The 27,193-nt window shown below is 45.2% G+C and overlaps 1 protein-coding gene across 1 annotated transcript in view; it reads right to left on the minus strand.

Moving 5' to 3' along the window:
- Nucleotides 1-11,150: 11,150 nt before the first annotated feature.
- The window catches only part of Sesn3 (sestrin 3), a 50,263-nt gene continuing 34,220 nt past the window's right edge, over nucleotides 11,151-27,193 (minus strand). The window contains exons 5-10 of the mRNA XM_076926056.1: nucleotides 25,143-25,379; nucleotides 23,798-23,972; nucleotides 22,523-22,641; nucleotides 21,508-21,698; nucleotides 20,128-20,272; nucleotides 11,151-18,667 (exon numbers count right to left, since the gene is read on the minus strand). Of these exons, the coding sequence (XP_076782171.1) occupies nucleotides 18,581-18,667; nucleotides 20,128-20,272; nucleotides 21,508-21,698; nucleotides 22,523-22,641; nucleotides 23,798-23,972; nucleotides 25,143-25,379 (954 nt within the window). The 3' untranslated portion in view covers nucleotides 11,151-18,580. The remainder of the gene's footprint in view (nucleotides 18,668-20,127; nucleotides 20,273-21,507; nucleotides 21,699-22,522; nucleotides 22,642-23,797; nucleotides 23,973-25,142; nucleotides 25,380-27,193) is intronic.

The following is a 27,193-nucleotide window of genomic DNA, read 5'->3' on the forward strand; positions in this document are numbered from 1 at the left end:
TTGTAAATGAAATTTGGAAAGATTAAAACCTTGTTCTGAGTCTCACAGTCCTAAATCACAAAGCCAGGGTTGACTGTAAGCACTTCCTGCTTTGCAGGTAGGAGTCCTGAGAGTCACTTAGAAGTGGGACAAGAATTAATAGAAGATACTAGGAAGAAGTTTACAGAGGGCCCAGGGCCAGGGAACAGAACCAGCCAACCCCCAAACTGGAAAAACAAAATAGTTCTCAGGGCCAAAGCCTTGAAAGGGAAGATCACAGGCAGACGTGAAGGTGGGCTGTGCCAGGACCAAAGAGAATTGAGCGGACTCCATGGCTCTGATGCTGGACCAGCCCTGACTTGTCTAACTAAGCAGGATCAAGGGCCTGCACTGTTAACACCAACCCTCTTCCCAGTACACAGTACAAGGGAAATGGCTGTGGAGTAACCATGCAGTCAGTCAAGGTGCCACGCCCTCCAGGGGGATGTAGCTGATGTGTCTGGGCAGCCAATCACAGCCTTAGACCTGTGGGCAATGTTATTCCACACACACACCAGACTACACTCAAAGGGTGTCCAGGCTCAAGCAGAACACCAAGGCAAGTGGCTCTTACAACCTGCTCATGGATTCCTAGGGCAGGCTGGGCATCTTAATGACCCTAAACTGAATCTGCTTACAGTATTGAATTTATGGTTGGTGTCACCACAACATGAGGAACTGTATCAAAGGGTCACAGCATTAGGAAGGGTGAGAACCACTGCTCCAAACTGTAAATAATTCAGGGACAAGCCCCTAATAGAGGCTGATGGTGGGAGGCTGTGAACAAACAAGCCAGTCAGAATGGAGTCATCTTCAAAGGGTAGCGTGCACAGAGGATGAAATAAAACAGAGAATGCAGGCCTTTCCTGGACCCCATCCTCGAGTCTGCCTGGTCTAGCCTCACCTCCTTAAGCTATGGGGAAGCAAAGGCAGCAGAGTGCACAGTCTCAGAGCTCAGTGAGGAATCGGAGAAGATGAAAACCAAAATTATAGAAATGGTGGTAATTTGAAGAATACATGTAGGCTTGCCCAATCCCCACAAAGGCCTGGTGAGTCTCCATGCTTCCAAATGCACAGAGGAGGAAATTGAGGGTTCATGGGTGAGAAGAAACAGGAAAGAGAAGGGAGGGAGGAGGAGGAGGAGAAGGGGGAGCACTTTATCAGTAAAGGCTTGTAACACGTTCTAAAATGTCCCCAGAACACCCATCCCTCCGTCTGTACCCGACTCCCTTGACTCCTCTGTCTTTGGTCCTTGCTCTACCTTCCTGTCCTCTCTGGTAGCCTGAGATTCCGAGACTTCCTGATACTTATGTTCTGGTTGTGCGGTTCTTGGTCTCTCATGTGAAGAGTTGGAAAATAAGACACCACACAGATTTGCTAGAGAAGCAAGATGACTTTGTGTGGAGCCAAGAATCAGTAGAGAGACCCCACGGAGACTGACAGCACAAATGATGGGCAGTAGGACCGTGCCATTCACTGGGGCACATAGAACTGGAGTCAGGGAACGCCTGCCAGGGCTTTTGGAGGGCTGGGATGGAAAGGGGATAGTGACTCTGGCCTTCCTCCTCAACTCTGGGCATGCACAGATGTGTGTTTATATTTCTGGAGTTATGGCTGTATATTATCTGCATATCCATATCTCTCTCATCTACATGGATGTATATCTATCTATTTCACTATTAGCTGTATTTATCTATGTTTTGGAGTTTTTGCTTATTTATTTGTGGTTGTTCCTAGTTAATTTCTCCAAGCCAGACAGTGCTGTGTTTGAGATGACTCTGCTATTATTGGCAGCAGACTTTGCACACAGTTCAGAGCCTGCCTGGGGGCTCAGTTGCTCTGGCTAGTGCTGTCAGCACAGAGTCCAGGACTGGCACCTACTCACAGTGCAGGGGAAACCCCACCCACCTTCCCCCTGCTTGACAAGGAAGGAGCTCTCTTTTTTTCTCCAGGCAGAAACCTCCCCCAAAGAGAGCAGCTTGCATTCAGTGACATCCTGAAAGAGGTCAGAGCCCAGGGTGTGGAGGATCTGGATCAGTCAACTGAACGTGGGCACAAAGGGACATTGTTGTCCTTGAAGACAGAGATTGCAGGGCCTGGCTGCCTGACTCAGGACTGCCCCCAAACAATATCTTTGTCAAATTAGAGCCTGCAGTTTGAAAATAAAGATGCCAGCAACAGTTCATTTCCCCCAGAAGTAGGAGCTGAATTGTTTGGTGACCTTTACACACAGTGGAGATGTGAACACCTGCAAGTTCAGAGGCAGAGATGAGAAGGATCAAGATTCTTTGACAGGCTGGCAGACGCAAGCACACTCCTGGGTGTGTTGCTGCACCCCGTGCAGGAGCAGAAAGTGAGCAGTGCTTGGTTCTGGAAGCCTGCGGCTGTAAAATATACACACAGACTCTTTATGTATCCACACATAGATCTACATGGAAACTCAGGGGCACTTAAGTAACAAACCTCAGTTCTCAGAAGGCCTTAGTGGAGAGAGCATCCTTGCTGGGAACTGCGTACTAGACCAGAGACTTTCTGGGTTGTTCCCTGCTGCTGGGGTCCCCTGGATACCCATAGAGCTTTGCAGATCTAGGGCAAAGTATTTATGCCCAGTTGTGATGAGTGGCCAAGCCTGGTTCCCTGGTATGTTGTGGAAGGGCAAAGCTATGTGAATCCCAGTGTCCCCTCCCCTCACCTTTCCAGCTCTGGAGACACATGGAGTTTGAGATTGAAAGGCCAAGCAAGGAAGGTGGGACAGCAAAGCAGGTGGGACAGCTGGCCCAAATTCTTTTACTTTTTAATTTTCCTTTTCTTTGGATCAGAGCCTTGGAGAGTAGAGGAAACTTCCAGATCTCCAAGGGGGAAAAAAAAAAAAAGCAACCTTAGTTCTTCAGAATCGTCTGGGTTCCCACATTCCAGCCTGGGGAGAGCCACTAGTCCAGGTCCCAGTGTATGCCTGCCCACCTTGAGGGTCCTCACCTTGGTAGCCTGATTGAGATGAGAAGGCTGGTGGTGGGAGCCAAGCCAAAGGCCTCTGGCAAGTTTTCATCTAGAAAGTGCTACTAGGGGTCCACAGGTCTGCCTGGTGGCAAGTGGTGGGGGAACAGAAGCTGCTGGCAGGCAGTGCTCTCAGCCCAGGAGTTAGGTGTAGCGAAGGTGCAGATACATTCTTTGTAGCAAAGGATGTAGCAAAGGAGCAGTCTGACAGCCTGCTTGCTTCTTTCAAGGTGGCCAGACAGCACTTGGAATGCCACAGTGTCCTGTTTACTAATGAACCATCCTGTGCCGCCAGGGACCCCCTGGACCACAGGGCTGTTCTCAACTCTTTCACAGTGAGCGCATTTCCTCGCTTTACCTGCAGAGGGCATGCTTGTTCCAGGTTTCTGAGTGTGCACCTGGGCATCTCTCCTCACCTTACCACTGGTGAGGTGGGACTTGGGCATCTTCCAGGTTAATCTCCATCTCTGTCTTTTCCACGTGGTTTCTCTTTCCTCCCCTTTTCAAATCAGCATGGGGCATCCCTCAGTGATTCTAACAGGCCAGGCTCTCCAAAAGGAAGTTTCTGTCCTTGTCACTAGCAGAGCTGGAGTAAACTGTGGGGAGGGACTGTTCTTCCATCCCTCCTTACCTGTTAGTGTTTTAACTAGCTGAAAAGTCTCTGACAAAAGGCAAGAGGAGCAGAGAAAGGCTGTATGTAGTGTGTGTGTGTTGCACATGAGAGTGACCTCCTGTGTGCAGAGGCCTTTGCTCTACGCTGTGGTAAGAACAGGCGGGGACTGTAGGCAGGAGCTAAGGACTGGATGGTCTCTGGCCATTCTTAGGAGTCTCGTCTTCGAACGGTTCTTGGCAACTAAAGGCTCACATGATCATATCATCCTTCAACATATACTTACGGCATACCTACTATGTTCCAGTTAAGGAGGCCCTGTTGGGTCCACGGTCAGTCGCTGAGTGTCATACTCTGCTGGAAAGGTGCAGTTGGCTGGGGCTCCTCAGGCTGAATGGCGGGAAACTCGAGGAAACCCAAGTGCTAACACAGTGGTTCTCACTCCGTGGCTCTCAACCCCTTTGGGAGTTACACTGGATAGGCCTGCCTACTAGATGTTTACGCTACAGCTCACAACAGTAGCAACAAAGTAACTTCATGGTTGGGGGTCACCACAACGTGAGGAACTGTATTAAAGGGTCCCAGCATTCGGCAGGCTGAGAACCACTGCCCTAGAGTTGCTTTACACAACCATTATTTGTGGTTTAGGCATAGTATAAGCGTCACTCTTAAAACTGACATGGAAAAACATAAATGCAAATAGAAGGGCAAATCACAAACTGCCTTCTGTTTGGGAAGACAGGCTAAGTAGTCTACCCCAGAGCCATTAACATGTAGAGAAACTGGGACTGGACAAGTGCAAGCCATGTAGGCCAAAGGGGAGGGGGTGTTGGCAAAGTTGGTATTGTCTCATCCTCTGCTCAGAATAACCAGGCAGCACGAACATGGCGGACAGTGTGACCAGGGCTCACTGTTACGCTCACACAGCACATGAAAGATGTGTGCACCAGGACCAGGAGAAATCCCTTGTCTAATTTGGAGTTGCATCTCTGTCCAGGGCTACTGCTTGGCCCGTGCCACAGAACCCTAGTCAGCTGCCTGCTCTAACGGTTCGTCCTTCAGAACTGCACACAGCATCCTATCTGCTTACTCCACAGAGGACAGAGCCACCTCTTGGCTGTACAGCTCTCTCTACGCCTCTCCATTGAACTTCTTCCTTGATTAATTCCCATTTGTTTGTTACATAGGGAAGGTTGCCAGATTTGGCAAAAGAGGAAAATAGATGCTCCTTTAAATTAAGACTTTAGGAAAAAAGTATTGTATGACCCATACTTACTTATATATTTTTTAAAAATCACTCATATGGAATTCAGCTGTCCCTGGGCATCCTGTATTTTTACCTGGGAACCCCCTATGGGAATGACGGTTCTAAAACTCCATTTCTATCATTCTGAATCCTTCCAGTGGTCTGGGTTGCCTCTGTAGCTGGAGCCAGGGAACTCAGAATCATGTAGGTAGTTAACGAAAGGTACGTGGGTTAGCAGGGAATGGTGTGTGTTTGAAGTATGGTAGACATTTAGAACATTCCCCCATCTCAGACATTTACATGTAGATTTTAAAACTATATAATGAATCTCAATTAAGGCAGATACATACACACTGCCACCCCCACATACTTACACACACACACACACACACACACACACACACACACACACTTGTCAGAGTGTCAACTTTCCCAGCTGAAGCCTGAACTAAGCCAAGTCACTTGGACTGTGCTTCGAGACTCTTGTCTGGGTGCTTTGTTCTTTTCCTCTCACTACTGTCCAGCATGGACCCTGCCCTAGCTTTTCTCTACCAGGTGACCATGTTCAGTCCTCACAGCCATCTTCCTCCCTCGCTAGTGTCCCTGCCATGCAGAATATCCATGCCCTTCCCTGCACTTTCAGAGTGCCCTCTCTGTCTAGGGGCAGCTTCAATGGTCCTTGAGTCTTTCTCTCCAGCAGTCCTAAGGGACTTGACCATGCCCCCCACTCTCAGTCTTTTATCTCCTTAGTGTCAGCTTTAGGTAAGGGTCTGACCTTATGCACTTTTAAATGCCACTTGAAACCCTATTGCCAATACATACTTAGTGTATATTTACCGGGGGTCTGAAAACTCACAAGCCATCAGCTGCAGAGCGTTGGCAAAGCATCAGACCAGGGATGCCTCCATCCCAAGGCTTCCTGGCCACAGCTGTCTCCTCCCAACTGTAGTTTCAAGCAGCTTCCAAGTCAGCGTTTTCAACCCAGGTCGTTTAAGTGTTTCATGTAGCTGATTAGAACCCAGCTCTGAAGGCTTTTACAAGTAACACCCTCTGATTTGTTGACCCTCCCAGCGACATTCTGGCTGCTCTGAGCTGGGTGAGGCAGGCTGCCAGCTCCAGGACTGGTGTGCAGCCAGCTGTGCCTTCAAAGAACTCCCTCTTCAAGGCTTCTTCCTCTCCAGATAGCACAGAGGCCTCTGGGAACTGTGTGGCCAGCCAGGGCCCCTCTGAAAATCTGCTGTTGTCTAAATCCTGCACCTTTTCTTCTCTTTGCAGTCTTTCTCATTCCACAGGAATGTAGCCTTTGTTGTAGCACTGGGCTCTGAGCTCCATAGGATAAACCTGGCAGTGGGATTCTCAACCAGACACAATGGAAGTAGGCCTTTTAAAAGCCCACCTTCAAAGAGACAGTACCAGGCCCCGGTGGACAGGACTGCAGGGAAGATATTGGAAATGATGGTCAGAGAGGAGCATGTGGTGGGGGAAGGGTTCTCCTGGGCTAATAGTTCTCTTTCAATCCTCCTGCTTTAGCGTCTGCCAGGCAGGGCCTGGCATATACCCACCTGTGTGTCAGGTTCACGAGGAGCTGTGGAAGCGGCTAAAATCCAACCCCTGGGTGTCTACCCCCAATGGATGGGATGGGCCCGAGTGCGGTGGGCACTGGAGTTAGCAGCTCAGCACAGTGGTTCAGAGCACTCGCTTGGTGTCAGAGGGCCTGGCTTGGCCACTGATGGGCTGTGTGCCCTCAAGCCAGTCACTCTATCTTGTGTTTTGTGCTCTAAGATCAGGCTCACTTCAAAGCCTGTTCTCTAAGTTCCTGGTGGGGCCTTGGTGCCTGGTGTTGTTTACACGTGGGAGGTGGAGGAAGAGTGGAGGTGCAGAGAAAGGAGCAGCTTCTTGGGGAAGGGTGGGGTGCAGAGGCTTCAAAGAGGAGGTGACATTTGCTTTGCACCCTGAAAGACGAGCGGGAGTTCAGGAGACATGGCAGGTTCAAGGGAAGCTGAGGTACTGGGTCTGTGGTCAGAGGCAGAGAGCAGGCAGTGCGGCTGTGGATGAGGACTCATACTTTCAGAGTGGAGGGGTGAAGGTCTGCACTGGTTCCAAATAGGTTAGCAGGGCCTTGAACTCACGGACTAGGTCATTCCTTCACCCCATTATTTTTCATCACTCCCAGAAGCTGAAGAAGGAAGGTAAAGAACTTTAAGGAATTAAAACAATAACATAGTTTACCCAAGGTTACTGAACCTGTTGGCAGAGCTGGGGTCTCTGACCCTGGAGCTTTGTCCCATTGCACAAGCCCACTGCCTTGAGGCCCTGCTGCCCGTGTGCCCAGTTCGATGGGACTGCTGTACACCAGACCACACTTCTCCAGAACTAAAGTGTAGGTCACACTGACCTTGCTGAATCATTTTCAAGATTTAGTCTGGGGTGTGTTTCAGACAACAAACAAACCCATTAGACTGTGTCCAGATGGCTTGGGCCCCAGTAAGTGTGATCATCTGACCACCTAGTGCTCTGAGCATAAAAATCACCATGGCAACCATGGTTATCTTTGCTTTGGTGTTGCCTTGGCATGGCTCAGACATATCCCACACTGGCTGGGTAATTTTTTGCTTTAGCCAGGGGCTTTGTTCCCTTCAGGGTCCATTATGAAGCCCTTTGTGTGGCCTCTAGGCCTGAGGAAGAGTCCAAGTGCCAGTAATGAGCAGCATGAGGGCTCTGCTCTACCTGGGTGAGATCCAGGGTGAGCAAGGAGATGGTTGTTAAATGCTGGTCTGACAGGAGTGGTGGTAGTCAGCGGGGGAAGCACTGGTAGGTGGCAGTCTCTTTGTTAATAGTCCCTCTGTCTGCTTGGACATTAGGACCCTTAGCCCTACAGACATTGTAGCTGCTTTGCAGACCTCAGTATCAGAACCCCGGATTCCTGGCAGTGGCCAGTGTTGTAGTGGCCAGTTCTCAGGAGCTCCGCTGGTGAGAAAGGCCTGCAGGTTCTCCTATCTGGCTCCTCAGAGCTTCTGCGTTCTCCCCACCTACCCCCCCCACCCCCCCATTCTTCATTTTCTACCCTGGTTGCTCTCGAATTGTTATTAGCAAGGCAGCCTGACCCCTTCTGTATCTGCTACCTGGATTCGCTGAGAAGCAGGCCTCCCCAGGGCTATGCGTGAGAGCCGGGCACTTGGTACTCCTTCGGAGCTGGAACAGCCAGCTGACCGCTTAGAAACTGGTCATCAGCATCTGCCGCTAGTGGGACTGTTGGCCATCAGGTGGGTTTCAGGCAAGCAGACAGGGTCACCAGTGGCCAGGCAGGGTACACACTCAGCAGAAGAGGCATCTACTGCAGGAGTTTCAACTGTCAAGCATTTGCTACTTAGTAAATGTAAGCTAGTCTGTTTGGAAGCACAGTGATGAAGATTACAAACTGAACAGTAATGGTCCCAGCTGCCGAGTCTACCTCTTTATAAGCGGTCAAGTCCACAGCTGCCCCATCTGTTCTATCTCTGCTACCAGTCCACCCTGCATAAAGAAGGAGGGAAAAGAGGTGAAGGAAGGGTAGAGGGAGGAGAGAGAGGGGCGAGTCAGTAAACTCTCATCCTTTACTGGGCCTCGTGTTGTTTCTCAAGGGATGTTTGGACCAATCACTGCCACTTGTTTGGATCAACCATCCTCTTAGCACCAATCACAGTCATTAATGCTTGTGTTTTGGACCAATCACAGTCTTGCTCCTTAGCACCAATCGCCTTTGTCCCTTCACTCTGGGAAGTGCTGCCTCTTCCGGCCAAGGAGGAAATGGTTCATCTAGGGTTGCAATTATAGGAAGGCAGATACAAACTGTTTCCAACAGCCCTGGCAGGAGCTGCCTTCAGGAGCCAGGTGAGCTGCTGAAATCTTAACGATGGTCTGAAGTGGTCATGAAGAGTTCAGGTTCATTGGTGTTGGTATAAGGGTGGCGGCACTGGCCATTACCCATTACAGTGGTCCTTTGCTTAAGCCATCCCAGGAACGAAGTGAGAACCCCACACAGGCTGACTAGAGGCCAACCGCCCCTTCTCTAACACCATTGCTTCCCAACAGGATCATGAGCAGCATGGATTTGCCCTATAAACATAAGAACCACTAACACCAGTTTCGAGACATTTTAAGCACGCTTCCACAATGCTTCACCCCTCATCAGGCTCCCAGAGAGCGCCAGGTACGCCTATCTGTCTCACACCTGGGCTAGGGCCTGCGACGGCTCTTCTATGCATCATATTCTTTTGTTGTTCTGAGTGGGTTCTTCGGCTGTACTGATTTTTTTTCTGAGAGACACTCACTGGCCAAGGCTCACAGTCACTCTGTCCCTAGAACCTCCTGGGAAAGTGCGTGGGGAGGGAAGACCTGGCAGTGGGCAAGCAGGCAACAGCTGGAGGGAATTCCCACCTCCATCTCTTCTCAAGGCCAGGAGCTGAGACACTGCCACAGAACCTGTAGTCCACATCACAGGACACCCGCCACTCACTAGCACCCCAGCATGGACTGGCTGATCCACTTATTTACTCTTATTTCTTGTCTTTCCCTTTGCTCCAACACGTAGTTAGCTAGCTGTTTGTCCTTCTTGCCTTCCCTCCTCCATACCTGTCCCCTCCACCATGAGTAACTTTCATGTGAGGACCATATCTGCTCCATTCCCTCCTGCAGCCAGCATGAGGATGGGGTAAGGGACTTTTTTCTCTGCATCACTGGTCCTCCTGTTCCTTGGCTATTTCCACTTGTCCTAGCTTGTAACTCTAGGGAGCCCCCCAACCCTCCTTCATTGCATTTCCCTAGGCCATCTCACCCATATACTGTGGGGTTCCATTAGTCTATTTGATATCTTTGCCTCAGTGTCTTAAGGCCATCTCAGATCCCCAGGTATCAAGGCAAGTGGTATTTTATGGAATCCTGCACTTTGAGTTATGTCAAATTCAAGAGATTCTGGTGGCAGAGACATTTTCTGAGATGGATGTCCTCCCCACAGAATGGGAACCTTACATTAGAAGTATCAGCTTAATTTATAACTTTATTATATGGAAGGAAAGGCCCCCTTCCAACAAAATGCAGCGGTTTGAGTTTTACTGAATCTTGTAGTCCATATTCCTAGGGGAAAGTGGATCAGTGGACCATATTAGGTACTTTTTATTAAATCACAAGGCCTATTTAGAACTAGAAAAGATATTTTAAAAAAAAATTTCAAAAATCAAATTAGTCAGAGAAGAAAGTTATCTTGTATTTTTGAGCACATACATACTTTTACATCCTAGTAGGGCATAATTCTTATTTATGGTGGAGGGGACAGCGATGGAGAAGCAAAAGCAAGACAACCACAAAGCTACCAAGCTTAGGGCAATAATTATGGGTCGTGAACATCAGTTTAAAAATGTCAGAAAGTAGAGTTCAAGACCCTGTGTGCCAATGTGTCAGCTCTTTACAAGTTACTGTGAGGACTGAATGAGACTATTCAGGAAGCCTCGAGAGTGTGGGCTTTGAGTCACAGATAACCCTTTTGGGAAGGGCTGCTCTCAGTTGCCTGCCCTCTCTTTCCCCAGAGGTTGCATATTACAAAAAAGACTCCAGCTAGGAACTGGTTCTGTTGACCCCTACTACAGTAGGTCTATGGAGACAAGGAGGCGTTTGTCTTTGGGGTGGATTCTCAGGACTCTCATTGGAAAGCCTTCATGGAGGACCCCACATGCCCCTGCCATTCTTCTCTGTGTGCTGCGAGCCTCATCACCACTCAACATAGCACAGTCATCACCTTTTCCTTCCTTCCATCCTCCTTCCCCGCGCTTTCTTAACCATGCACTCAAGGTTCACTTCTGAGCTAGGTGTGTGAGGAAACCAGTGCACATCACCCAATCTGCCAAAAGCATTCCAGATACTATCACGTGGTGTGTGCAACTCAGAATCTATACTCCCAATGCCCCCAAAGATACCAGAATATGACAAAAAACAATAGGTTTTAAACTCAGTTCTGACTCTGTGTAGCACCCCTCGCCCATACTAATGATGATATTGGCAGTAAGACACACTAATGACATGAACTTGCCTTTTCTGAGATCACCCTTTAAAAGTAACAGCTGTCTTACATTCTGAACAACTAATGCTACTAAAGACCAAGAGAAAAGAAAGCATGGCCCAAAACTGCCAGGGAAGACTGTGGTTCCCACGACCTCCACATCTTTCAGAGCACTCGATTCAGTCGCCAGGCAGAGGCAAACTGAGGCGAGAATATTCTTCACTGTTAGTCATGAAAGAACGAAAGCAGGATCAATTTTGCCAATTTTATTGAACCAATAGAATTCCTACTAATAACAATGAAATAAATTCTGCAGGTATAAACGTGATACAGTTTAACAAAACCCATTGTTCTGTACCTATAAATAGATTTTCAAAATGTCATAGAAAGTGCAGTTATGAATTGTTAACAGGTTAATACACAGCTCCTTTATTTCAGGTGTGTTTGTCTTGATTCACTAACAGTTCCTTCTTTATCTGTTCAAATAATATTACCCATCCCTCAAAAAACAAAACGACAGCAGCAGAACGAGAAGAGAGGCGTTAAACCACTAGAGTATTACACGAGCCGGCCCATTTGGGTCAGCTTTAGTCAAACTGCCAAACCAGCAACATAACAACAAAAATCAAGCCTACTTATACATACAAGAAGCTCTCATGGGTTCTGTCATCTCCATAACTGCTGATGCATGTGGAGGGCATTATGGGTAACCACCATAGCCTACATTTACAGCAGGGTCGGCTTTGCGAGAACAAGGGTGAAATGACTGTTGATAAAGCTTGCTATTCTCAGAGTTGAACCTATAAAGAGGAGGCTGCCACCTGACAGTGAACTTGTGGACCCTAAACTGCATCAATCGTCTACTGGAGAAAAGCTTATCCTAACTTAAAACCATACACAATAAGAGTCTGGTGTGTGTGTGTGTGTGTGTGTGTGTGTGTGTGTGTGTGTGTGTGTGTGTGTATAGCAGTCTTCAAGATCATCCACCTTACATGAGTCCAAAGTCACGTGCTTCATAAGGAAATTTACAGCAACAAAGCACGGGCCTAGAAAAGGGATACATCACAGCTTCTGATTACATTGAATATAAAGTACCAAGGAATGCAAGGGTAACTCCGTATTAATACTGATGAGTTAAGAACTAGAACAGGTGCTTCACAGCATGCTACATACATCACTCACAACTTAAGGAGACGATGTCTACATGGAAAGTCATGAAGTTGGCATCTGACTCGTGCAGTTCAGCTACAGTCTTCATGAGTACATTCATTAAGCAGCTGCCCCGCACAATCAGGATTTAGAAGGGCTTTCAAGTTCAACTCCTATTTCATAAGTTAGAAGCTACATCCAGTTCTCCCATGGTGAGGAACGTTTCTTTCAGGTTTGCAGGAGCTAAGACAAGTGGCAAGGCCATGTTTCCAAGGTGACCTGACAGGATTCTCATTTACCTTGACCAGACTGTGTGCATGCCAATTCAGTTAGTACAGAGAAGACACCCAAGTGGCCTGGGATTTGCTTCCAATGCCCATCTTGTTTTGGGTAAAAAGAGTAAATGTGAAGAGGAAGAGGAAAGAAAAATCTCCTACTTCCTCTCCTGCAGAGACATCCAAATGCAAACAGAAGCGTCTGCACTAGGTGTAAGGTCATCAGATCACCATCCTTGGGGTCAGGGTACCATCTAACTCAGGTTCTATTTTGGGAAGCCGGTAAGAATCAGGAAAGAGGTGGTCTCTGCTTTATAAAGGAAAAATCCTCGGCCACGCAGCTGATACATTTCCTTCATTCTACCTTTTGTCCTTTTACAGACTGGGAGAGCCGGTTGAAGTTTGTAAATATCAATTAAGAAATCTGGTTTCTTTTTGATATAATGTTTACATTTAACTCAGTGGTACCTGTGAGCAACATTTTAATACTAAAGACTCTAACATTCTTTCTGTAAAAATGATACATTCATCTCTAGAGGTTACTTTGAGTAAAAAATAGTTTTAGCAACATTTTACCAGAATTCTATTTATTGTATTTCCATTTCTAGTGTTTGAGGTCCTAGGAACTATAAAGTGGGATGCTCGTCCTCTAAGATCCTTTACAGCACAGGCTGGGTCACCTCCACGCTTTCCACATGCATTCAGAAGCAGACACTCCTTCACCCTTTCCATCCTGCCCTTTGTGGCGGTGGTGCAGTCCTGATTTAGTTAAAGCTAAATGAACGCCTCATGATGTGTCCCAGGGGCCAAGTCACTGCCCACCTAGGCCCCTGCTTCACTCTTGGGCCTTTAAATGCATTAACTGGGCATTGTCAGGTTGGGGTGTTCATGCCTGGGATGGACACATCTGAAGACCATTAGAGATCTCAGATCTACACTCCCAAGCGGGCAGGGCTGCCAGCCATCTACATGTGAATGGGTATCTCCTTCTAGGAGCCTGGCTGGAGGGGAGAAACTGCATTCCTGCCTCTGTACACCATTGCTTCCTTAATGGTACTGTCTGGGCATACACAGGAGCTGCTGGGATACAGACTCAAGCCAACTCTCTCCTTACCTCACAAGATAAGTTTTCTCCCATTGGGAACAGGGAGGGTTGGGATTAGAAGCATAATCAAGTCAAATTCAGATGTACTCAGTTTTCTAGGATTCTTATCTACATTATACATCAAATAGGCCAATATGATGCAATCGGACCTTCTAGACACCTTTCATTAGATGTCCGCTATGAGAAACGTGTTTTAAGGCCCAAACGCCACCAAAGAAACTGTTGTCTAAAACACTTCTCCATTTGTCTGCCAGGAATCTCCTGTCCCACTGAAGTTATAGGTTAATCTGGACATTTGAGGAATTCAAGCGACTGGGTCTATTGACAGTATCCACCATCTAATACAGACCAAGTTAGGCTAGCCATTCAACCACTCTGAGTTCCTGCTAAATGTTAAATTCTGTATGGTAGAAACAGTTCAATTTCTGTATCATGTATAAATATAAAGGTTTCTACTTTGATAGATAGATAGATAGAAGGCAAAGGTTTTATGATTTATTTAAAATATGGACTGGTATTACTGAACAGCAGAGAATGAAGCCATGAGAAGGCGGGTGCTCTGAGTTATAGGCTCTTTGGGGATGAGGTAGAGGACAGTAAGATGTTTCGGCAGCCAGGAAGATGGTATGGACAGCAGGGAGTGAACAGGACAGACACATTTGATGCTGTGACGTATCTGGTAAGGTAACAGAGATGGACGGTGGAGAGATCTGAAGGGAGTTGAGGAAAGACATGTTTTTAATGATGGGGAAAATGTACTCTGGAACAGACACATCGTACTGGTGATGATTAGCAGGAGGCTGGTGATGTGCAACTGTGAAGGCAGTAAGACCCAGACAGACTTGGGGAGGGAGGAGAGTGAGCGGGGGCTGAGGCACTTAGAGGAAGAGGAAGGCAGCAAAGGGTGGACACAGGCCGGCCGGAGCTCCCGCCTTTATAGCAGATGCATTTTCCCAAGGACGGCCAGAGTCTCCGCTCTGCGTTCCAAATGTGCTTCCTCACTCAGCCTGGAGGCACAGCTCCACTCCAGGCCACTTCACGTCAGCCTTTTCTGTTGTTGGTCTTACCTAAGCCTGTGGTGTTTTTGACAGGGTTAAATTAGGAGTGAGATAAGCTGCAGATAGATGCATGGGGTTAAAGCCCTGTGGACTGACAGGATACATTCAGTGTAATGGCCTGCCTTGAGTCTGCATCTGAGTCTCCACAGAGAGCAGTGCAGAGTGACAGCCACCTAGAATGGGCTCCTGTTGCAAGGGCACATAGCTTACAGTGCCCTCTCCACAGAGGAGTTGCCTTTCTGCTTGCTGCTGAGGTACCACTAAGAATGCTTATTTGGATCATCTTGCAAGATTTTTTTATTCCATGCAAGATGGCCCTTTTCACAGAGAATGAGAGCAGGGATTTAGAGTTGTCGTTAAAACACAACACAAAGTAAAAACCTTCTTTGCCTGTTGCAGCACACACTGTTTTTATGGTACACACGGGATTTGTTCTTTTTTTTTCCTTGTCTTTGAGTTTAAAGAAGTCTTACTATCGTCTAGGCATGCACTTGCCATGGGAAGAGATGACTTTTGAGTAATAATCTATAAGTGTTTGCTGATAAATTTACTTTGGTGTGGCAAAAAAGTCTAGGATTTTGGATTAGGAAACCTTCTGAGGTGGGGGAGAAAGTGTTTCCCTGGATGATATCCATTAGATCTCAGAATCATTAAAATCTTTAAGAGTCACAACATAAACAAGATAGGGCTCTGGTTCAAATGTCACATGACCTTTATATAAATCTTACTTGACTTTTCTCCTTTAAAAATAGCCCTGAACATCTGTGCTATTATTGGGTTTAAAACTGGCTCAAAAGGCTTGAGCTCCATGTTACTACCCTCTGATTTACGGAGCACCCTAAGGGGTGGCAAAACATTCCTAGGACTGAGACAAGGTACTTATTTTTAAAAGTAGTCTCATCTCAAAAGCCTTTTCCCCTCTAAGTATCGAGTCTGCCTGAGGAAGCCTGGCCTGAGAAACCACTTCTCAGGCAGCCGGGCATTCCGACCACTCCCACAGACAAGTGGGCACGCCCACTTTCACATGTAAGAGTACTTACATATTTCTTTCTCTTTCTTCTTTAGTTTTTGAAACAGGGTATCACTATGTAGCTAGGCTGGCCTCAAAACCACCATCTTCTTGCCTCAGGCTTCCAAATACTGGGATTATAGGTATGTGCCACCAAGCCTGACTTCCTTGATAATTTTTATAGCGATCTGAGAAATTAAGGATTAGCGTAGATGCTGGCAATTGTGAAATTCCAAACTGAACCATCCAAGCCATGAACCATCATGGGTTTCAGGCTGATTTTAACACGAGGAGCAGGGAGTTGAGGGCTTCACAATCAGACGTGCTTTTCACACACACTTGCACGCTTATGTTTGGCACAGTGTAAGCCCCGAGTGCAGCTCAGCTTATAATAGGCTCTGTTATTATACGGACCGAGTCAGGTAGCTCCTTTTAAAATATCACATTTATGTATAAAAAGCTACACTATAAATTACTACATCGTAAATTTCAATACTCTGAAAAAAAAAAAAATGCCACCCTGGAAAACCGCATCAGAATTTCAAGTTTGCACTGGATTAAGAGGGTTGACGGCCAGTTCTCACCCCCCACCCCCAGGCATGCACAGCAGGAATGCTGTGTACACCGAAAGCATGGAGGTGAGCCGCCTTCACAAATCAGCTTTCTGAGGCTGGTTCACTGAGGTTCATAAATACATTGCTGTGTTTTTATGCACTCATTCTCCTGATTATTGACTGGTCCTGTTGAACTAAAAGGAAGCTTTGCTAGGAGAGAAATCTATTGAAGGCACTAATGATTCCCACAGACCAATCTCTACTTACATTTCTGGAGCAACACAAAACCAAACCCAAAAAGTAAGTGGTCACTGTACTTTTAACTCTTCTTTTCCCTTTTGGTCTAAAGCTTATTCAGGGTTCTATGAGAATTCCTCCTCTTAGTCAGTACATAAAAACTATTTCCACCTGCCATTCAGTTCGCCTGCACAAAATATGGGGCTAGGAAGTGAAACTGTTTCTAACACTCACTTTTCAAAAGCAGTAATAAACTCATCCTAAATGAAAGCCTTAGCATGGGACGCCACCCCTGGGCTTCACCAGCCTCTAAGTACTTCCTTGTAGTTCAGAAGGTGAGCAAGCACACAATCCACACCCCAGCAGAACACGGGAAACCTGAAACAGGTTCTCTGAATAGGCTCTTTACACAAACCACCCTGTCTTCAAAACCTTTTTCCTCACATGGAGGATTTTAAACAAGATCCTGGAATCTAAAACTATCTATGCTGACAGGTCTACAGCCATCTTTGTTTTCCTCTCTGGAACAAAATCTCAAAAAAAAAAAAAAAAAAAAAAAAAAGGAGCTAATATCCAGAAAAGGGCAGCAGGCAGAAGGGGAGCACAGCCTAACAGAACAGTGGCCCACGGGCCTTTCATAAGAAGTCACCCACATAACAGGGAAACCCCAAGTGAGCTCTGTGAGAGCTCCCTGGATGACTTCCTGTGACAGACAGGGACGTCTAGATTAGCGAGGATGTGCAGAATGCAGTCACCTTTCATCAAGCAAAGGTGCTCAGCTGGAGTCCTCCAGGTGCTGGGGCGGCTCTCTAGGCACTTCACTGGTTCATTAACATAATGGAAATTAAAGCTATAAACACAGAAGGTTGTGCTCTCTGAAGATAGTCTAATCAAACAACATAAACTGATGCAAACGTGAGGTTTTGGCTGCTTTTTTTCTCCCCATGACAATGCTGTGTTTTTGTTTTATTTTGCTTTGTTTTAACCTAGTCGCCCAAACAGATTTTTCTGGGGAAAGAATACTTTGGCATGGTGAAACCACTGTTCGGCCCCAGCAAGGTAAAACTGAAAAACACCTAGCACAGTAAAGAAATGTGAAGGTCATTTCTTTATGGCTCTGTTTCAAAGGACACTTCTGCAGTGACACGACAGGGGAGCTGAGCTGATTTCTAAACAGCATTGCACTGTTTTGTTGTTGCTCGATCACATTCATGCACAGAAACACAATTTTTACCTTTGAATAACAAATTACTTAAGCTATTTTAAGAGAAAATCAAGTAAAATAATTTCCAAAAGTATAACAGGAAGAATCAGGGGTCTATTAACTAACCATCCTTAACTCTCAGCAAAGGGGAATGTGCAAAGAAACATTTGGTCAGAGTTGTGGGTGTGAGCTTGTGTGTACCAAGGGTGGGAGGGAGCTGTAAGCAGCACTGTGGGCACCAGCTCCCAGAGGGGACGGACGACCGAAAGCCACAGCCCAGGACTCGGACTGTGTCTCAGTCCGCAGACAGCCATGTGGGAAAACGGGGCCTCTGCTGCAGAAGACAAAGTAGCTGAACTTGGATTTCAGTAGCATGCTATAGAATTCATCATAATTAATTTCACATTAAATTATGGATGATGTCTGTATCACATTTCACGTTATTGCCAATAGCAGTGTAAGAAAGTCAGATAAACTAAAACACAACAGTGCCTGATGCTCTTCTGGGGACACAGGCTTGCCTGAGGAGCTTGGTTCAGCAGCTCATGCTTTTCCCCAGATTCAGGACACATGTGGGATTTTGGAGCGGGCGGGAACACCATTCTTTGCTGAATGTTGATATCTGAGAAACAACTGCTTGAACGGATTGTAAGCACTTTTCCTTATTTTTTTTTTAAGTAAAGAAAAAACAATACACATACATATGAACTTCAAAGTACTGAAGTGAAGCATTAACAAACCAGTTCATGATTTATGGTCAGATCCGAGAATCCAACTCTAACAATGTAAAGTAGTACTCGTCAGGGTTACTTTTGCAATCGTTAGCAATGTTAAGAATCGAGAAATATAAAACACACCATTGCACATGACAGCCGGAAAAAAAAAAAAGGAAAAAAAAAAAAACACCAAAACAACCCTAACAACAAGAACAAAACAAAAATAATAAAAATTAAAAACAAAACCAACAACCCCGACAGCTATACTTTGACACTAGAGAACCAAGTAACTGCTGAGGTGCGTCACAGACAAGTTCTGATGGGAGTCCCGGGTGAGAGGCCTTGATGCATGCTGACACCTTTCTGCAGGTGCTTCAGGTCAGATGCCGAGTTATGGCCCGCAGAGCATAAAGCAGCTCAGCCTGCATCCGTGCTTCCATCAGAAGCAGATTCACATGGACCTGGAAACCAAACAGCACTGGCTTAGTTACTATGCAAAACCTGCAGACAGCCTAGATCTAACACGCTCTCTAGTGAAGCTAAAGCTCCATTTGGTTTGTGTGAGTTATCTGATCTCTCCAGACACCCACCATGTGTGCACTCTGAGAAAACCACACCACTGCACATTATAGTCAGAAGGCTAATGTAAATACATTTGCACTTTCTAACCTGACTACAAGGAACTATTATAGTGCTGACTTATCTCGCTATCTTCCTATCACTTGAACATGCTGTTGGCCATATTCTCCTGGTGAGAGTATACAATCTCTAGAAAGAAAGGAAAATCTATTGTGAATAAAAACAGCCCAAAGATGCATCAAGGCTAAAGATGAAGTGGGTAATCCGCCTGGTGTGTGACTGACTTTAAGACTAAAAATTATTAGAAATGGAGCCATATCGTACTTTGCCAAGGCCAGTCAGATCACTGGGGACTGTGAGAACCCCAAAGTGATTTTCTTCCCTCCAGTTTGGACAATGTAGTATAAAGGAGACTGTTAGATTTAATACTTGAAAGGCCTAGGACCTTAAGCCAGGTTTGATGCTATAATATTGATAAAGATTCTTAACACTTATTATATTTTAATTTAAGTAATAATTTACATATAATCCATCTGCAGATATTCTTATGTACAATACAGTTACCTCACAGGTCTTCACTATAATGGCAAAATTAAATAATAATCTAAATGAGAAACATTTGCTCTAATAGCAACCTGGTGGCTAACGAGAGTTTCTAAATAGCAGAGCCTTCTAGGCTGGGTCCAGGTCTCCGCAGCACTGTCTCTACTGGCCTTTCAATAGTTAGGGGCGGTAGACTTACTGGTATTTAGATACAGTCTCTCAAAGGCTGATGCTAAAATAAACGTTACACACTGTACTGGCTAGTTTTGATGTCGACTTAACATAAAGTCGGGTCATCTGGAAAGAAGGAATCGTAATTGAGAAAATGTCTTCATAGGACTGGCCTGTGTGCAAGTCTGTAGGGCATCTTGGTTGATAATGGATGAAGGATAACCCAGCTCACTGTGGGTGAGCCACCCTTGGGCACTCTAAGGAGGCAGGCTGAACAAGCCAGTGTGCAGAGTTTTCTATGGCCTCTGAGTCAATTCTTTCTTCCAGGTTCCTGCCCTGCCCTCCCACAGTGATGGAGCGTGACCTGACCTGAGAGGTCCAGGCTGAAATAAGCCCCTTCCTCCCCAAGGTGCTTTTGGCCATGGTGTTTTATTACAGCAATGGAAACCTAGACTAAGACATATATCATGTTAGATAAAGCACACATCTAAACAGCCAATATCCTTAGATTAAGAAAACATGAAAAACAATAGCTATTTCAATGGTGCTGACTTAACAGGGCCCACCCTGGCTCCTGATTGAAGCTGTCATGTTGAACATGTGAGGTCTGCTCAGTAATAATACTGACCTTCTCTGAGTGGGTGAACTGCCGCCAGTAGCTGTCATACATGCGCTTTGTGGTTCTCTCAGGGTAGCAGGTTACTGTCTTGATGTAAACCTTCAGGCTCCGTTCGAGTAACTGGTTAACTTCTCCATAGTCATAGTCATCATACCTGTGAGTGACAGCACTGATGTGAAACCCAAGCTTCTCTGCTCAGACCTTGCTATTCAATGATGTCATAAACAAAACTCATTACATAAGCCATAAGGAAGCGTATACCGGGTGCCTGGTGTCTCATGCACCCTTCTCTGGGAGTCTGTAGTGAATAGGAGGGAAAAATCCGCTCCTAGTCTCATAGAGCTTAAACTCTATTAAGGTATAAAGAGAAAAAAAACGTATAAAGTGAACACATAGTTTGTAGGTGGTGATATTACTTATTACTTAAAGAAGAACGTATTTGCAGCTGGGGAGGACAGGTCTGTGATTTTTAAACAGAGCAGGCAGGTGTTCTCTGAGAGAAGCATTTTAGAAAATACTAGAAGGCAGAGAATAAGCAAGAGTAAGGCTGGCCTGCAAAGGCCCCAGGTGGGTGTTCCAGGCAGAGGGTGAAAACCTGAGTCTAACACACCAGTACAAGTCAGGCGACACTTCAGATTGACGGAGCAGAAAAACAGCCTTAATCTAAAAACCCAAATTCAGAATACTCCAAAATTCAAAATACTCTAAAATTCAAAGCCATGTGATCACATTTAGAGTTTAAGGGCATTTTTTGATTTTTCTTTTATAATGATGGAGAACAAACCCAGGCCATGAACATACAGGCGAGCATTCCAACTCCAGCTTCCAAATGCTTTTCAGGTTAGGGATGCTAACCCTGTAGTGCTCTCTACATAGTATGCTGCAGTATGAGCTGATGTGTCAGGAAATCTGTCTGTCTGTCTGTCTATCAGCCATTCATGTTCATGTACAAATGCAGTGTGTGCATGTGTGGAAGTCAGAGGTCAAAGCTCAATGCTGTTCTTCAGATTCTGTCCATCTTATTGTTTGAGATGGGATTTCTTGCTGGGACCTGGGGCTTGCCAATTAGGTAAGGCTTGCTAGCCAGTGAGCCCTAGAAATCCTGTCCCTACCTCTGAAAGCTAGGATTACAAGTGTGTACTTATGTAGGTGCTGGGGGTTGAACTTAGATCCTGCTGCTCACAGGAACAGTGTTTACCAACTGAGCCATCTCCCTAAGCCCCAGACTCATAACACTTTAAATGAAGAAAATGATCTCTAAGACTGAATTAATTTTTAAACCAGGTAGCATTTACCCCAGAAAGGTATAACCCCACACAGGCTATAAATAAAACAAATGTTTGACTTTCCACTCAGAAATGTATAAAGTTGTCTGCACAGTGAACATACCTGATTCCAAACATACAGTGCACATAGTTAAACAAAGCTCTGCGCAGCGTGGTCGTGTCGACATCCTCATGGGTGGCCATGGTGTTGTAGGTGAGATTGTAGACCATTCGGAACTTCTCATCCAGGAGATGCCCGATGTCAGAGTAAAGCCTGTTCACTAGCGAGAACCCATGATTTTCCCAGGTGTAGTCCTGGATGCAGAAAAAGTGTCCACTTATAAAATGGGCATTCTCTGTTAAACCCTGTGTTTTTTAATTTATAAAATAAAATCAAACTATTGAAGAAAGTTATTGGGAGGTATTTTCAGCTCGGTTCTAGGACAGCAGCTTCACCAAGGATACTTCTTGTCAGGCTGCAGAGTGCAGAGCCAGGGTGTCGTCTCATAGGGTCAGGGTCTGACATGTTTGTGATGAACTCTGGGTGGGCGCCATGTACACTATACTTTATCTGAAAGGACCCAGAAGTTCTTGACTATTTCTGTGTCACCAAACTTACTTAGGCATGAAGGTCTAAATTTAACTGCCCTTCCTATAGTCTATTGTACTGTGGGGGGCTGGTCCTGAAGCACAAACTACGAGTGCAGTCATATCTCAAAATGCCTTAGTACAAATGTCATCATGGGTCTCTCTTTGCGCGTGTTCGAATCCCGCTTGCTCCCGCCCGCCTCCTCCCACTCGTGGGGAAAAAAAAACCAAAAAAACAAATGTCATCATACTGTTTGATTTCTTCCCTGCCCCTCCAAAAATATTACAAACATATGTAACTACCCTGCAGAATGCAGGCAAACTAAGCCAAGCATACAGTTCTTTGTGACTTCCTAAGGGTGAATATGTTGAAATAATTATCTTTTATCAAGACATCAAATAGATTGAGTTGAAAAGTAGGTTAGATACAATGTTTTACAGACACTATCAAAATGTCTACTGGCTACTTTTAGAGGACACTTTATGTTTTAACAGTTGTCCCTTGGGAGGGCAGAACTCTCTAGTTTCTCTAAGTTAAAAGCGCTGTGTACCTGGGCCCGGAATGTTGGCAAATGTTCTTCTCCTCGCCTGGCAAAGTCTTCATACCCAAAGCTTGGGTCTTCGATGTATCGAGAGACATCAGCTGTTACGATCATGTCATCTTCAAAATCTAATGGACAATAAAGGCACTCAGGGCATGCACAGCGCTAATGCAAGGAGCCTGAACCCCAATGCTGACCACATGGCTTACACTCAAATAAAACTAAAACTGTTACTTCAAACGATCAAGAGAATGACAAAAGACAGGCTCTTCCTGTAGCTTCCAGAGTCACTCTCTGTGCTCCTTGACACATTAGCACACAGCACGCAGGGGCACAGCTCTCAGAATGTAAGACCGGCTGGTGTAGTTTCGAGAACAATGTGACTCCGATGGCACCTTTGAGGGGTTCACATGTGCTCACACGCTGCTTTATTAAGATTTACTACGTATTGCTTGGGGCCTTAGAAGAAAGAATTGGAAAGTCGCCTTACTATTCCAAAATTCCTTAAGAGTATAAGAAGAATGCATTTTTACGTTTATTTATATAACTTTTTTGTATGTATGTGCATGCCATGAAGTATATGTGGAGGGTAGTGGAAAAATTGTGGGAGTAATTCTTACCTTTTACAATCTCAGGATCAAACTGTCTGGTTTAGTGGCAAGTAACATTTTGCTGACCTCAGCAAGTAACCGCTTTAAATATGTATCCAAGACAGAGCAAGAACAAGCCTACAGATCGATCTCAGAGGACCAGAGATAGCCATATGCTGTGTAACAAAACTTCAAAGATTGAGCCATGTACGGAAACAGTTCCTCTCCATGATCCTGGATCTAGAAAATTCCTACTGCCTGTGACACTATAGCCACCATAGAGCAGTCTCAGAAATTTCCCATTTGCACTGACAGCCCTGTGGACAGATGGTGTACACTGCCAGACAGACAGCACATACCACGATGCAACACAGATAGAGAGCTGCTGGTTTATGTATTTGCTATCTATGCACAGCACTTATCAAACATGTAACTGTACACTAGCTCACCACATGCTGTGGCAAGGGCCACACTCTGTTCATGTTCAGAAGCCGCAGCACCCAGTCTTTGTGGGTACACTGCATAGTGTCTGCACAACTGCACGTTTCTGAGAATGGATCCTGCTGTCGGTAAAGCAGGAGTGTAAGGGGTAAAGAAATGGCAGCAGATGCATCTTTATGTGTTTGTATGGGATATGCTAAAGACTGGTGCCTCCTGTCTCTGAACAACGAACGAAGAGAAAGGGCAAACACACCTGAGTGAGGAAACGAATGGAAAGACTCTCCAGGGACCACAAAGAGACTTTCTTTCTTTTCCTTCTCAAAACGGGTGGTCATTTCTTCCCGAGCAGTCTCTTCATCTTCCCTGTCTTCCTGAAGCCTTTTCATCCTTTCCATTAAGGCTTCTAGCTCCCCTAGGGAATCTACGATCTGGAGGAACAGAAGACGGTGTTGGTGCAGTGACACTACAAATGCTCCAGGGCGCCCCTCCCTCTGCAATTCCACTGAGCATGCACAGAGGACAGTTGTTTAGCTGCAGCAGAGACATGGGTCAAATGACGTAACTGTAACTGGCATGCATATCTTAAAGGTGGCAAGGGTGCACAGACAGAGATAGAAGGTGGGTGAGTGACTGAGGAGCGAGGCACGGGGAGAAGAGGGACCAGGATGGGAAGCTATGGAGTTGCTTTTTACACTGTGTAACATCCTAAAATTTATCGTTGCCAATATCATACTCACAACTATTTGGTTATACCCATTTAATGGGTAAACTGGGTCATAAGTTATTTACATTTTATTGAAGCTATTTTTAAAATATCCTGAATTTTTATTAACTCCATAGCAATTAGATGACATACTCAAATATTTTCAGATTTTAGACTGCTTCATTTATAAATATAATATAAAGTATATGTATATACATATGTGTGTGTGTGTGTGTGTTAAAATATAGAATTCTAGTGTTTGGTACGTAGCAAATTGTAATTTACTGAAAACTGAATCGGTTTCAAACATTCTCCTTTCTGCCTCCTTAGTTGCTCAGCAGCCCACAGATGGATGCACCACTCTGAGATCTGCTTCTCAAGGGACTGGCATTACAGTCTTGTTTTTATCATTTCTAAAATATTACTGTGCTTATGGTGCCAAGAAATGTGTAGGGAATCCAAAGAAATCCAGCCAAACGTATACTAAGAAATCAAGACCACCAAGTTACCTGGGCAGTGAAGATATTTAAAAGGACATTTAGGAAGAGAAAAATAAAGTTACTTTACTGATAAATCTCAGCACGATTTTTTTCACCATTAGTTGAAAAGTGAACTAAAAAAGAAAACTTAGAGCCTTCCTGGTTATATAATGTCTTTAAGTTCACACAGAGACCCCGAATGGGGGTGCCAGGAATCCCAGGATAATAACAACTTAAAAGTTTGAGGTGGATGGCAAAGGTATTGTACAGTAACACCCTAGAATTTAAAAACAAAAAAAGTCGAAACTTTAGGTTGATGAAACTTTTATAGTACTAAAGGAATCTTGCAAGTACATAATATCCTATCTTGTCACAGTGAACTCTCAATTACAAGAGAGACAGTTCAGAAAACGAACCCCAAAGTTGCTGCCCGCCAGGGAGGCATTTTCGATGCTGTTGTCATTGGCCAGGTCACACACACAGAAGCTGCTCACAGAGATTAGTCTGAACCCATTGGTGATTCCTGGGTCTCTCTCTGGATTGATGCCACTACCAAAAACAAAGCTGGCCAAAGCGTGATAGTGAGTCAAGAGGACCACGGCGTGCACCAGCTCAGGCAGGGACCAGTTATTTTCTCCAGTTTTGACAAGTTTCTGAAATGAGAACATGAGCCGAGGTCAACATGGAAGCCACAGTCTCACATGCTCACTTGTAGCATTAAAGCAAGCTAAAATTCTTTGAAAATGCTTCACCCATTAAAGATCGACCTTTGGTCACAATATGTAACGTGCAAGCTATCAAAGCCTCACAACAGAATTATGCTGTGGCATTGGCTATGACAAATGCTGTATTGTGCAATGATTCTTCTGCTTCTAGAGCACTTTATAAACACTATTTTAATAAGATGGTAAGAGAATCAAGAAACATTAAAGCTGGAAGGGACTTAGACAATTTCTAGTGAAGCAATTCATCATCAGGTGTTTTGGACACTGTCCCACATCATGTGAAAATCCAGTTTAACAGGGTAGCTGTGGATTCCCTCTAGATAGCATCTGGTAGAGACTGCTGCCTCCCCATGCTGCTACAGGACCAAATATGACAGTACCCTGGAATAAGAATTTGGGACACGTCAATATAAATTTCATATGCTATTTTATTTATCCTATAGCTGAATGACAGAACCAGAATTAAGCCTATTTAAAAAAAAAAAAAAAAAAAAAAAAAAAAAAAAACAGCTGGGCAGTGGTGGTGCACGCCTTTAATCCCAGCACTTGGGAGGCAGAGGCAGGTGGATTTCTGAGTTCGAGGCCAGCCTGGTCTACAGAGTGAGTTCCAGGACAGCCAGGGCTACACAGAGAAACCCTGTCTCGAAAAACCAACCAAACTAACTAACTAACTAACAAAAAAGAAAAAAAAAAAAAAAAACCCAAAAAACAAAACAACAACAACAACAACAACAACAACAACAAAAAACCCCAATGCTTTGTAATACCCAATCTTGGCCGTCAACTTGACTGTATCTAAAGTCAACTATAAAGCAAGTCACTGTACCCCAGTGAGGGATTTTCTTGATTGGACTACTTAAAGATGTATCTAAAAATTGGGCAGGGTCCTGAATATATGAACGTAGAAGAAAGCTAGCTGAGAAGTTCAAGTATATGCATGCATCCTCTCTCTGCTCTTGCAGTGTGGCTATGGCAGCCGTTCAAGCTCCTGTCTTGACTTCCTAGCAATCACTGATGGACTGCAACTTAGAATTGTAATTTACAATAAATCCTTTCTCCTGTAAGTTGTTTTCTTGCAGGGTCACTTCCAAGGGTAAATTCCACGAACACATTCCTCAGAGACTCCTTCCCATCAGTTCAGTGTTCATTCACATAGGTAATGCTATTCTTTTCTCTGTTTTAAAAAATAATTCTCTTTATACAGCCATGGCTGTAGACATATACTTTTCTTCTGCTCAAATCTGCTACTTTGGCTTTTTTGTTTTGTTTTGTTTTTCGAGACAGGGTTTCTCTGTTTAGCCCGGGCTGTCCTAGAACTCACTCTGTAGACCAGGCTAGCCTCGAACTCAGAAATCCGCCTGCCTCTGACTCCCAAGTGCTGGGATTATAGGCGTGCACCACCACAGCCGGGCTTACTTTGGTATTTTTGTATTTTATGAAGCTATACTGTTATACTGACTGCAAAACACAGGTAAAAGTGTACAATGCATCTGTCTAGCCGCTTCATTTCTGAATTGATGTCAGATTGCTCCTCCCAGCCCCTGTTGTTTGTTACAGTGAGTAGCTTCTTTGTGCTATAGCTTCTTTTAGACTCTAAGGTAGGTCTTCATCAGCAGCACTGGCCTTTGACGGGCAGGCTTGTCCTATCCTGAGCACAGTCCTCTGGCCTCAGACAGCCTTAAGACCTGGATGAATGATTTGTTCTTTCAACTTGACTTTTGCTAATTTGTACTATCTGATTT

Source organism: Arvicanthis niloticus, chromosome 27 (assembly GCF_011762505.2).
Source record: "Arvicanthis niloticus isolate mArvNil1 chromosome 27, mArvNil1.pat.X, whole genome shotgun sequence".
Classification (NCBI taxonomy): domain Eukaryota; kingdom Metazoa; phylum Chordata; class Mammalia; order Rodentia; family Muridae; genus Arvicanthis; species Arvicanthis niloticus.